The sequence below is a fragment of the Strix aluco genome, chromosome 11, assembly GCF_031877795.1.
Source record: "Strix aluco isolate bStrAlu1 chromosome 11, bStrAlu1.hap1, whole genome shotgun sequence".
In the NCBI taxonomy this organism is placed as follows: domain Eukaryota; kingdom Metazoa; phylum Chordata; class Aves; order Strigiformes; family Strigidae; genus Strix; species Strix aluco.
The window spans coordinates 1,371,580-1,385,425 of NC_133941.1; the positions used below are offsets into that span (position 1 = coordinate 1,371,580).

At 41.8% G+C, this 13,846-nt stretch overlaps 1 protein-coding gene across 7 annotated transcripts in view; it reads left to right on the top strand.

Moving 5' to 3' along the window:
- CHCHD6 (coiled-coil-helix-coiled-coil-helix domain containing 6) overlaps positions 1-13,846 on the top strand; it is a 117,471-nt gene that overhangs the window by 25,025 nt on the left and 78,600 nt on the right. For 6 of the 7 annotated variants that reach the window (XR_012624775.1, XR_012624776.1, XM_074836810.1 and 3 more), the window contains exon 5: positions 13,579-13,599. The exons of the other annotated variant lie outside the window; for it this stretch is intronic. Coding sequence is in view for 4 of the 6 variants with exons in the window: in XM_074836810.1 (XP_074692911.1) it covers positions 13,579-13,599 (21 nt within the window). In the remaining 2 variants the exon portion in view is untranslated. The remainder of the gene's footprint in view (positions 1-13,578; positions 13,600-13,846) is intronic. 7 annotated transcript variants of the gene reach the window in all.

Below are 13,846 nucleotides of genomic sequence, written 5' to 3' on the forward strand. Positions count from 1 at the left end.
GTATTTACTCCTAAGCATGGAGAAGATACATACTTGAGTGAAATATCTGCTGTTTCTTAACACCACACTCTCTTGTTCGTTAAGGAGTGATTTTTGTTAACGGAGGACAAGGTCAGTCCTATTCAAACAGAGAGCACGTGGGCAACGTGATACTTGTGTCGTTGGAGGGTTAAGGTCTGTTTGGAAATAAAATGTCCTTTAAGAGATTTCTAAAACCTTGCAAAATCTGAATGAGGAAAAAGCTGGAGCGGGCTCATACCTGCACTTGTCTAGTTTCACAAAGCTGAGAAGTGGGTTGTAGACACCTTGTTTAACTTGCAGTGATGCACAGAGGTTTGTGGATGATGAACACCTGGAGCATGTGTCAAAAAGATAGTGAATCTTGAGAGGGACCTGATAGAAATGAGGACAGTGTGAGGAAGCAAAGCCTGTTTATTATCTTATAATAGATGGAAATGAGGCCATTTATTGGTGTTATCCACTGGCGGAGACATTCTGCCAAGTACCTTTGTTTGGAACTCTGACGAAGATGTGCAATACGTAATTGTGTTCCAGCTTCCATCCTGACTTAATTCGTAGGATTGAAATTACTCTCTTTCACATACAAAAGCATTGAATTCTTTTCCTGTATTGTTATGATGAAGGCAATTTCTGGTTGCTGACTGGCAGGAATAAGGAGGGGAGGACTATACAGCTTGTGGTACAACACAAGTCCCTGTGTATCTGCTGCACTTGACTGGCAGCAGTGGCACCTGTTTGAGTGAGATTTCTTTGGCCAAGAAGTACGTTGTATATTTTCCTTGGTCCAAGCACATAGTCTTAAGTATGGCACTTGAAGACCTCCCAGCTTGCTGAGCTCTAAATCTTTCCATCAATCTCATACTTATTTTCTATGGTATTTATCACCATAGTGTTTTATGTACTTTTCAGATAAGTAGAGTGGCATAGTATGGTGGTCAGTTTGATGGCTTTCTTCCTCTCAGGAAAGGATGTTATATTGACAATTGTACTTCCTACAGGAGGTTATATACTCACCCTACAGTAATTTAGTCTCAGAACTTTCTGGGAACCTGAACACCATTGACAAATTTCCAAATGTCTCTTCTCTAAATACTATTGGTTGAAATAGTGGCAATAGAAGCTCACATAGAAAGATTTTAAAGTGGGAGAACTAATATCCAGAACAATTGCTTGGGGTTTTGGTTTTGTTTAAAGCATGCTTGAAAAGATTCCCATAAAAGCATGGAAGTAAATACTTCCTTAGTGGCTTTTTTGGCTCATCTTTTAAAAACCACTTGCCAGGTTTGAAGTTTCTATGAGCCCATGGTAGTTGCTGTGCTCTCGCCTTTGTAATACACTTTTCAAGTAGGAGTGGGATGAGATGTCACTCTTAAAAACATTAGTTCATGCAAAGATACAAAGGAAAATGGGGAGACAAGGAGAACTCAGTAATGGAGGTGATGGAGCTCATTGCCTCAGTTCTCTTGGCTGCTGTGAGTGACATACAACATGGAGAGATCATTTCTTAGCCACATGGCAAGGGAGATTGCTTGGGCATCGTGGGGGAGCTACTGGGGGAAAGGGTGGGTGAATGGTCCCCCATGGGGCTTATGTGAGAGGAAGAAAACCAGTAACAGAACCTATAGTATATGCTGTGAAGCCTGGGGTTGGGGGTAAGAGGGAGAATGGCACTTCCTGGCTCCGTGGGCACATGATGCTTTTGCCCCCTGTGAGTTTGTTGGCAGATGTGGAGAGAGAGGATCCCAGCCTGGCAAGTCAGCCGCCAATGTGGCTGATGATTAATTGCCCTTTTAAAATTGCAATTATGTCAGTTATAGAACCCGTGAATATTAATTCCCTATTTGCTGATGATGAGACAGGTCCATTTTACTGATGTCTCGGAAGAGGGCTAAGTGCTGCAGCCGATGGTTACTACTGAAAGGAAAGGCTGCTGTGACTCTTTGCATTGTTTTGTGTCTGTCTTGCCTCTTCTTTCTCAGTGTTTTTGTTCCCTTCAGAATCCTCTCGGTGCTTACAGTGAATTTTCCACAGTGACAGTAGTAGGTGGCAGGCTGACACCTTGAGTGAGTTAATCACTGCAAGCAATATTAGTTACCTGGATTTGGTGGATGGCTTTCCACCATTCATTGCTGCTTCCTGAGTCCCTTAGAGACTTAAGAATGAAATAGGGATTGCTTTTTTTGCTGCTCCAGCTCTTTCCCTTCATCTCAAAAGTGTGTAACCTTTCATTCCATTATACTTAGATCTTTTGAGATAATTTTCTGATTGTGCCATCTTGGAAGGATATTAACAGGCAAGCATCAGTACACTGTGACTTTTCCTTTCAGTAATCTGCGCAAATACATGGATGATGAAAATCTTGGTTTCTTCTGTGGTTTGGGTCTCTTATCAGTCATGATCCTGTCTAGTATTTTCTGCGTGAATCAGGACAAATTATTGCATCTTGCTTGTGCTTTAGTTTTCTTGGAATAGTAGTTATCTCAAGAAGTGTTGTCATGTGTTGACATTCACTGAGATCTTTGAAGGTGAATTGTATGGTGCGTTTTTAGAAAACAAAAATAAAACCCCTCAGAGCCCTCTGGTTGTTTAGATGCTTTTTGGATTTTTAAAACTTGGTGTTTCTTTTAAAGCTTTTCCAAGCTTTCATTTTTAAGTGACTTTACCTATGTATTTCATTGTTTGCTTGTGGGGTTGGTATATGCCAAGTTGTCAAACTGACTTATGATTTTTAATGGTGGAAGTTGCACAAAAGTTGTCTCCGCTGTTTGTTCTTCTTCTAGTTGTACATTTTGTGTGGCTGGTAAAAGTTGACTGTTTCCTGAAAAATTTTCAGAATGGAGGCACTAAAGAGCTGAAAGTGTTGGGCATGTGAATGTGAACGAATTACTTGATATTTGCAGAAAAAGACACTCTATTACCTGGTGAACACTCTGAAATTAGAGTGCTTTTTTTAAAGCTGAATTAATACTCCATTTTGATATTCTTGGTGTTTTGCTTACAAGGGAAGAGGGCCTTGCAGGAGAATTATATCCCATCCCATGAACTATACTAAACAGATGTGGACGGACTGGAGGGTCCAGAGGAGGGCCACAAGGATGATCAAAGGACTAGGAAGCCTGTCATGTGAGGAAAGTCTAAGAGAATTGGGTCTGTTCAGCCTTGAGAAGAGAAGGCTTAGGGGAGACCTTAACACCACGTTCCAGTATTTGAAGAGTGGCTGCAAAGAAGGTGGAGATTCCCTTTTTACAAAGAGTCACATGGAAAAGACAAGGGGTAATGGGTACAGGTTACTCCTGGGGAGATTCTGATTGGACACGAGGAAAATTTTTCACAATGAGAACGATCAGCCACTGGAATAATCTCCCCAGGGAAGTGGTGGATTTTAAGATTCAGCTGGACAGGGTGCTGACCAGGTCTGCTGACAGGGTCTAGACCGTGCTTTTGCCAAGAAAGGTTGGACCAGGTGATCCTTGAGGTCCCTTCCAACCTGGTATTCTATGATTCTATGAACTGCATTCATATTTAGGGCTGTCAGTTTATTAATTTGGATCATTATGTTTAGAGCTTAACTTTGTAAGCCCCTATTATTATAATTCTGTTTAGACATCCGTCATTATAGTTACCGTCCCACTGAATTAAAGGTGCTATGTGGTAACTCCTACAAAAACAAGGGATGGGGCTTGCAGGCAATGGGAGACCACTTTGAGTTCTGTGTCAGACTGCTAGGGAAAGGCTAGAAGATAATTCAGTGCAGCAGAGAATAGGAAAAAATATGTTTTCAATTTTTGCTTAGTGTTGTCCTTTCTTGGAGGAAAGGCATGTAGCAGACAGTTAAGCATATTTTGGTAAAGACTTCTTACCGGCCTGAAAAGGCATCAAGGGCAGCCCTAGGATGGCAGGTTCAGTGCTTCATTCTGGCTTTTCAGTTTTCCCCATTTTTCAGTTTTATAATTGAATGGTAAATTGCTCGTTTTCATCAGACCCTTTCATTTTGGAAGGCTCCAAGCAGTCTTGTGTGGCTGCTGTTGCCCTTTGAGGTGAGAATGAAGCATTTCATTTTACGAAACAAGGATAGACAGTCCTCTAACAACCAAGTTAGCTTTTGGTCACTAGTTCTTGTGGGTGTTATTTTTCTCCTCCTTCTTCTTCCTGTTTCCCTGGTGCACTTTGTCTTAACTCTGGTGTAGGAACTACTTTGTCCAGTGCGTAGTTAATGGCATCTAAGCATGGCTGTCAGATGAGGAAGTGGTTGCTTTTATTACAGCCCTGAAGAGGTATCAGAACCGCCAGCACCCCTGGCTCCTCAGAGTGCTCTTGTATTGGTACAGAGCCTGCACTTAGAAACCTGTCTGCAGCTTGCAGAGTTTCCAGTAACGTCTGGCCGATATAGAAGTTTCCATTGCGTGGTAGGACTGGAGTGATCAAAAGCTTCAGCCTGTTTCTGTTGGAGTACTGTCTGTTTTGCCAAAAAATGCTTTGAAAGCTTTGTTTTGTCATCAGGAGTTGAGCTTCGGTTTCGTATCACTTGCCCTTAGGATAATATTCTCTAGCTAAATGGGTACTCAAAAATTGATTTTAATGTTTTGAAATATATATATTTTGTACTTAAATTGTTTTAGTAGGATTTGTTCCTATAGGACTCCTTAGCAGCACACATTACAAACTCTCCCTGCAAGGTACTGCCGAGACACTCCTTGTTTTAGGTGGCAGCCCAGCAGACAAGTACGTAGCCTGCTGCACACTGCTGTAAGACGTGTACGCTCATTCTGTTGACACAAGGTGCAAATACCAACTATTAGTCAAGAAGTGCCGAGGGTAAGTCATGTTTAAAGACCATGCAGGCTCAGAGGTGATTTTTGGATTTCACAACATGTCTAATTATTCAGCGAGGGGGAATGGTATGATACTCCAGTGATTTATGTTGAAAAGGAGTTTAAGGATAGCTGGCCAGGAACTGGAGGTTCCCATTCAGAAAGCTAAGGTGTTTTGGAACAGAATATGCTGATCATCACCATGTCAGTAATTTTGATTCCTGGGGGCTGAGAATGGAAACTAAAATCTGAAATGGCTCTTCGCCTTGTTATAAGAAGTGAAGAATTGGCTGTAACTTGTAACATGACTTGAGAGAGCGACCAGTATTGTGGAAGGCTTGGGAGGAGAAAGGAGTCTGCTTTTGTGTGTTAATATGCTTTTTTGTGTTTGTGTGTGTTTTTCCCCCAACATCATGGTAATAGACCTTGTCCTTTTTTACTTGGCAATTTCAGTGCTTGCGAGTTCAAGGTAGGCTCTGCTCCCTCTGGGGCTGTGCTCTGGGAAGGATCCTGCTCTTACTGCTCAAGCACTGTAACCAGCATGAAGGGGAAGGTGGGGGCAGAGGAAGATGACTTCAGCTGCTGCCTGTCTCATTTCTGTCAATGTAGAGAGCTTTACAGAAACAAGTAATATTTTGCAATTGAGTTTCTCTTTTAAAGACACTCTGATGCTAATGTTGATTTAATAAGGTTCTCTCATTCTCTTTCCTTGCTTAATTTGAAACGTCTAATTTTGTGCTTCACAGTTCTGAACACAGAATTAGTGAGGGAAGAAGAGCCGGAGGCAGGGGGAGCAGAGTGCCACACCAGAAGTTGCCAGGGGAGATTGATTCAATAGAGTGAAAAGGTGCAAAAGGTTATATGACCACAGTTCAGAACAACGTGATGGCGGTACTAATGAGAAGGAAAGCTTGATCCTTTAAAATGTTTTAAGGTCTCTGTGGGTGTGGGTATAACCAACACTAAATGGAAAAGGGAGCACTGGAGTGTTGGTTTCTTTGAGTGGATTTTTCTTTTGATTTTATGTGTATGTAATACATATATTATATGACAGGCAGGAAGGAGAATATTATGAGATAAATAAGCTTTTAAAGGTGGTTTTTTTAAAGGTTGTTTTGATAAGTGTGGCATTTATTTTCAAAAATGCTGAGAGGTTATGAGAGATTGTGAATTTGATCTCGCTAATTTATTTTGTCTGCACCTGAATTTTTTTCCTGTTTTAATTTTATGCTTGTGGAAAAAGCTATTGACATCCTTGGACATTTAATTCCTTTGTTGTCCTGGGGATAAATGTAAACTCCCCAAAAACCACAGCGCCAAAAGATTATCTAAAATATTGTACAAATAATAGTAGTCACTCAAGCTTTTTCCTTTGCCTCCTGCTTTGTTAGTGTACCTTTCCTCTGCCTCTTAGGAAACCACTCCTGTGCAACAGAGCTGAATCCTAATTTGCCTCTTGTTTGAGTTGGATGACAGTTCTTCACACAACCAAGCGGACAGTGTAAAAGGAGTACAAGTTACGTTCAACTTGGTTTTATGATAAGCTGCCGATATGTTTAATTGAAAACCTTATTAAAGCACAATTAAATCCACAGGAAAAAAAATAGGCCATCTCAGTGAATACTTGATAGATGAGGTTTATGGTTTTCAGTGCAGGCCGGGGACATAATGTGCTCCGTGCTGTTGGAGCTCAGTGATAGCTGTGGTGAAGTCCCACCACAGAATCACCAGAAACCTCTCCCAAGCACTGGAAGCTGCCTGTGGACGATGATCTCCACCTGGGCTGCTTCTGTCCCATGGCCTTGGTCAGATAGAAGTATCCCTTTTCTGCCTCAAATTCTTGTATATGCCCTCTCCCCTTCCTCTTCCTTCTCACATTGTTTCTGGTAATAGGAGCTGAACTTCTGCCAATTGCTTCTGCAGAATTTGATAGCTAATACTGGGTGGTACAAGTTATCCCAAGCATTTGGTTGGGGAGTGCACTTGACCAAGCAGGCCTGCATAAGGAATGAAGTTTTAGGGCCAACTGTTAACACAGGTTCTAAAAAAAGTCTGAACCTGCCTTTGAGGGTTTCTTGTTGCCTGACTTCCAGTGCCTATAGTGACTAGTCTCCAGGAATATTTATCAAATCAGTTGCCTGTCTGGTTATTTCTCATCTACTGCACTGGTCAACTTACTTGGTCAATAAATCAATCAACAGGTTCTTAAAATTACTTTCATTGACCTTGGAGGTGTAGCGTACAAAAGGAGCTCACAGAAAGTAAATGATTGTATGTGCCCCAACTATAATTAGAGAGCAAACAGCGTGGAGATATGTTTGTAAATAGTATCTACTACAGTAAGTACAGCAATCTGTCTTTAGGGTTCTGTGATACTCTGAGCTGGATTGACTCTCAATTTGCAAACTCATGAAGCATGAATCTTAGCTCTGTCAGGTCATCTGACTGCTATATTTAGAGCATACAGTATTTTAAAGCTAAATTTCAAGCTTCTTGCTTTTGATCAAAAGGTCCAGGAGTAAATACTTCTCTGGTTCCTTAGCGTGTGACATCATTTTTGAGCTTCAGAAGCTCCACCGAGAGCAAAATGTTGGTTTCTTTTCCTAAGGAAAATTCCTCAAACTGCTTAACTGTTCCTGTGGCACCCAGTCTATACCCTCTTCTTCTTGACAGCAGCAACACCTGATTTGTGATCTTTGCTGAGACACTACCAGGTACTGCTCCTTCGTAGAAAGAGAGAATGCTCTCCCCCTGCCCCTGATTTTTCTAAGCCATCTGCCTTGAGCAAGAGTGTGTTGCATTGCCCATTAACTGGGCATTGAATCAGCATTGAATTCTTGTAGTTCTTGCAAATGTTGAGCACTCGCACAATGTGGAAAACTGCTGTTTGCAAATTGTTCTATCAAATGGAAATCAAAATTTTGCTGGCAGTGACACAGATTTGCAAGTTGCTCTTGATACAATCATGCCCTGGAGATTGCAATGTAAAAATAAAGAACACCGGTTTACAGTAGCCTGAAATCCTTGTTGCTGAATCTACACTCTTCTTTTTGCAGATGATTTCGTTATGATATACTCGGACTTCATTAAAAGATGCAACCTTGCAGCATTTCCTCTGATCACAGCCTTCTGAGGAGCCGGGAGTGCATGTTTTTTGAGAACCAGTATGTTCTCTTCCTAAAACACACAGTGGGTTGCAAGTGCTTTGGAAGCAAGAATCAAGAGTCTCTAGTGGACATTTTGTCTATAGCTCAAAACCACAACTTAATTGGCAGCCTTTTCATAACACTGTGGCCTAGGATGTAGGGAATGCTGCAGGCAAAGACCGAGGTACATTTTCAGAACTGGTTGTAGGAAAATTTAGTGCTGACTGCCTGTCTCTCTTTAGTGATCACAGAAATGAGGGAGATTGCGGTGAAGTTCCTCACTTCTATGTTTTTTTATTTTCCTGGGCAGTCTCTGATTAATCTTTCTACACATTTTGACTCCATTTTCCTCCATAGGTAACACCTCACTACGAGCATGATTGTGTATGTGTGCTGGTCCAGGCCATTTATTTTAACTTAAGTCCCCTATACTTTTTGTGGTCCGCTTGGTTTATACTAAATGTTGATTACTCTGTCCTTCCCACATACATCTTGGCAAACTGGTAGGTTGGATTCTGCCCCCAGAAAGATAGCAACCCTGTAACACTGTGTAAAGCGTGCTTTGCGTACTTCTGGGATGAAAGAGCAGGGAGAACAGGAAAATTTGCAAGACTGTCGAAGTGGCTGAAAATATAAACTGTGATGGTTGAAAGTGCACCTGACTCTCCTGCAGAAGGATTCAGAGACAGACAGGGGATGCATGACCGTGACTGAAGGCTTTCAAGAATTTTTTTACTCAAATATGTGATTAAGACAGTCTTTGCCTGTATTAAAAAGCAACCCCAAAGTCAACTGTATTCCTTTTAAACTGTATAGTATTTGAGATAGTCTTTTTTTAAATAAAAAGAAATAACATTTTTAATCTTGTGGCAGGAACTTTGTATTCACTGTACCACACTAAACCTGTATCCATTGGCTGGTGCCTATAAATATCTGTTTTGTTCAGAGACAGGTAAAAATTGCATGTAGTGTCTGGAAGCGAATGTGGGAAGGGAATTCCTTCTGAACTCACATGGTTTTTACTGCTTTGAGGCACATGGGTTGATTATGCATGTCATCTTGATTTTTTGCAAAACAGTGGTTGTGTTTGAAGTACTATGTTTGACTCGGAAGCTAATATATTTGGTATTTAAGAATCTGGCAAGAGAAAGCTCTGTCCCCATATGCATGCATAGAAATGAGACTGGGATGTAGGCATGCGTAACTGTTATTTTCCCCCGTCTGTCCTATCCCTAGAAAGCCATATGCCACCCTTAGGCTAGCATAATGGTAGACTGTATTAATGATTATGAGCTAGAAATAATCCAAGAAGAGTTGAGTGGCCTTTGATTCTTCTAGCTTTATGAGAAAATACCTCATTGACTCAGTAGTGTCTGAAATATGTTCTGGGATAGAAAGTCATAATTAATACAGATTGATGCCCTCTCTTGAGCTGTTGGGATTTTTTTGACTAGATTGGTCAGGGGCTTGCTGATTCTTGTGTCGAACAGGCAGAGTAGGAATTTAAGCAAGGAGGTAAAAATTTAGAGGGAGTTGTTGACTCACCTGCTATCAGAAATAAGCATCTTCAGCATACATCTCTAGAGAGCCTACGCTCTGCAAGATTTCTATAGATGTTGAATGCCTTGTCTGTTGGCAGCCTACAAAATGAAAACTATGTATGTATGCATGTATAGAAGTGGTGATGGGAAAAGGAGAATGTGGGAATGGGCTGAAGTATTAAAGCAAGCAATGAAAGCAGATGGTTTACTTTGGATTTCATAAAATAGGTTTCTCTTTATTTTGTTTTAAATGAAAACTATCAGCTGTGAGCATTGCAAACCTATTTGCAGCAATGCCATAAGTATTAGAAGTGCAGTTGTCCCTGAATCATAAAAGGACAGAGGGTTTTTCTGCTGCTTCCCATCTTCGTGTTTATAAAATTGTGTATGCTCTGTATACATTAGAGTTGAGCAATTTCATCACAGCCTTTCCTCAAAATTGATTGCTGTTCAGTGTCTCTTCCTGCTTCTCCCTTGTCAGTTGGTTACATCTCTGACTCTCATTACATTTAATATTGATACTGCTTCAATTTTCCACTAAACTGGAAGTGTTTAAGGGTCTGGAGTGGATACTGAATGTCTAGATACATTCTTTAAATGCTTTAATTCCTATCATCGTGGAAAAGTTTAGCGCTGGATTATTGCCTTAAGAAGAAATGACTCTTTGCTCATTCAGTGATGAAGTCTGGTCATCAAGATGTTAGAATATGTGCTGCAGAGCTCTTCAGATACTGACATGAGTGCAAAAGTTGTTGCCAGCAGCTGTTTTGGGTTTTGGGCACCTGCTGCCTCTCATTTCTCGCATCTCCCACTCTATATTCCACTTCCAAAGTTGGCAGTGCCCCTAAAAATACTCCGTATTGAGTTCTTCAGTAGGAGATCTCTACCAAGCTGGTAGTCTGGATTCCCAAGTCATTGGTCACACTGTAGTGAAATTAGTTATATGGCAGAGTTGTTGACTCTGGCAAGGTAATGGACACTTACTGTGAGGGTGTTGAGGCCCTGACACAGGTTGCCCAGAGAAGCTGTGGCTGCCCCTTCCCTGGAAGGGTTCAAGGCCGGGTTGGACGGGGCTTTGGGCAACCTGGGCTAGTGGAAGGTGTCCCTGCCCATGGCTGGGGGGGATGATCTTTAAGGTCCTTTCCAAACCAGACCATTCTATGATTCTATGATAAAGTGAGCTAGGTGAAGCTGGTTCCAAGCAGGTTAGAAAGGCATTGTCCTTCCTAAGGCCACTGTTCTCTCGTGCTGATCCCTTCGTTCTTCACTGCCAATTGCTGAACTGTGGTTTGATTGCTCACTGTCATTTTTACATTTGTCCAGGCCATGACAGACACGAGTGATGTGCCTGTTATGGCAGTTATGTATGGGTGATGTGGTGTATGAGTTTAGAAAGTATGAGTATGGAAAAGATGCTGGAAATTGTCCGTATGTAGGAAATACTAACTTGATTGCTCTGGAAGCTGGACTATTGGTACATATGTGGGAAAGCATCTCCTGCGTGAATAATCAGTGCTCAAATATGAAATTTTCAGAAGCATGGATGCATTACAGATGTAGTTCCCATATCTAGACAGAGTTTTCTCCAAGCTGACTGTGTCATCTTTTCCCCCTGTATAAATACTTAGGGCAGGGGTTGCCAGTTTGGCATGAGATCCTGTTTCAATAACCTTTTGCTTCTGATACAGTCAAGAGGAATATCTTGATTTGGATTTGATCCTAAATGATTAAGTCCAGTATGTATTCAGCTTCCTGTGATTGCTATCCAGTGGGCTACCTGGAAGAGAAATGAACCCTCCTTTCAGCAGAAGAGTTCAGCAGTGTTGGCCGAGGGTGCTAAAAGATGGCTTGTGTCCCAGGGCTGGGATTATATAACTCACAAGCCCCCAGCTGGGAGCTGGAAGTGAAACTCACTCAGTTAGGAAGCAAGGAACCCAGATGTTGCTCATTTCTTAAACAGTTTACTTAAACTTTGAAAATGTTAGTGGACATGCTGTGTCTTTTATTATCAGGCAAAGTCAGTAAATGCAGGTCTGCAAAGAGATCTTGGCATGTGCTTAGGAGGTAGCAAAACTTAAACCAGTAGGCCTCTTGAGTTTTCTTTTTTGTATTATTTTATTATTATATTTTATTTAGTCTATGCTTCACTCCAAATGTAGTTATTTTTTCCCAACACAGCAATATGTCCTACTGCATCTACACCTGTTTCAATTTTCCTGTTTCCATTCAGTGGAGTGTATCTCTTCTTGGAGTAATAATTTTCCCCCCCTCTTGAAAGGTGACAAAATTAAAGCCTTTGTCAGTACCAGCAGAAGAGATGCCCTGTGGTTGGTGACAGTGTTATCTTTCCTAAAACTGTAATTCTGCTATTGTGCATTGTATCTTGTAGGGGTATAAGAGGGACCACCTCTCGGTGATGGGGCTGGGTCCTTCTCCTTTCTCTCTTCTCAGCAACTGTCTAGTGCCACTGAGTTAGTACCTCGTGTTCATTTTGTCATGCAAGTGTTTGTCTACCAGGAATGTGACAGTTAATGGTTTAGGCACCCCAGGGGTGACAGATGGAAATCCAGTAAAGAGTTACTGGTGTGCATGACCTACCTGCTGAAATAATAACATGCACCATAAAGAGCCCTGTGTTCCTCCTGTCCATCTGCTGAGGATAGACAGCCTTGAAATTGCTAAAATGTAAAAACAAAACTAAGCACATCTGTCCTGACTGTAAAGATCAGTAGGAAGAAAAATGTTATTCAAATCAGGCTTTTGTCAAGATCAGTCGGTGATTACCAGTGAGCACCTGTTGTGTATTGGTTTGTTCCGCCAAGGACTTGATGCCGCTGTATCAAACCCGCCTGCAGAAAGGGGGCAATTGGCTTCCCCCAGCTGAACTGTAGATGTCCGGTTCCAGCCCTCTCAGCTGTTGCAAAGGATGAGGATGGATGGCACACATAGCTGACGACATATCATCCCTCAGTTACCTGAAGTAGTCGCTCTGTGCCATTAAAACGATGGCAGATCCCATAAACATATTGCACTCCACCGTCTGCTCCCTCTGGCACTGAACTATGACCAAGAGGAAAGTTCCTCCTGCCCTGTCAACTCCCCTCAAATAAATAATCATAATAAAAAAGACCAGCCTTTCTGAAGTTCCTGCTTAGCGAATGTGCTGCTGATAGAATGTAGCCCTGAGAGGCAGGGAAGGCTCGTAGCCCTTGACAACAAATGAGAGCTGTGGCTGCCTCATAAATGCCTTGGCTTCAGAAGGAGGTGGTTATGGGCATGAAATGTTTATCATCTTGTACTTGCTTTGCTGCTGCTGGGTTACTGTGTAAGTAAAAAGTAGTAATAAGTAAATAAGAGGTGATACTGCAGCCTGCTTCATCTGCTTGACTTCATACTTGAATAGGCTTGCCAACAAAAGGAGCAGGTGAAGGCAGCTGGGGTTTGGCAGAGGTTTGGACTGTGCACTAGGGATGTGCTCAGTTGCCTATGAAGGGAGATCTGGTTGGAAATCTCATCACTCAACTGGCTTTCTATTAGGAAGCGCTCTTTGAAATTGTCCAGTAAAGAAGATGTGTAAGGCCAGCTTGTGTGTTCAAAATGCTCTTGCAAAAGGATGCAAATTGCAGGTAATTTGGAAACAGTGCAGTTGTTGGCCACCTCCTTTTGAGTATGCCTGGCATTGCCATGTTCATGGGTGCATGTTGTGGGCATCGGCATCTCTAACATTGTGCAGCACCTTCCACGACTCCCTGAAACTGGCTGTTTCACAGCTGTCTTTGCTTAGCTTCCACCTTACAGGGGGATACTGCAGCAATCTTTGGGGGCTTTGTTTTGTTTTTATTTTTGGGGGTGCATGTGCTTTTGTTTTGCTTTAATAGCACAGTTCCCAACAGGGGACAGCACTGCACTGCTTAAGATGCTTGTCATTTTTAAGGAACTTTTCTAAACTTGTCATCCTAAAAGCTATATTGTGCAGCAGCAGGCGGCCTCCATAAATCACTGATTTCTCTTTTTCTTCTCTTTCCCTTCCTTTTTCTCTTGCACTCTCTTTATTCCAAGCCTGCGGATTTGGACGCCTGGGTAAGCTCTCTTTTTTGTCTGGATCTTGCTTATTCCAAGTGTCATGTTGTTACTGCGCACGTACAGATTGTTATTGCTGAGCACAGATGCAGGATTTTATTTTCTGTCATTACATTTTAAAAGGTGTTCAGCTAGAAAATTGCATATTATTTCCTCCATAAAGATTTTCACTGGTTCCTTTTGTGTAGCTTACAGCTGCTGAAACCAAACTTGATCTGGTGATGTGTGTTGTTGGCTAAGAGAGTAG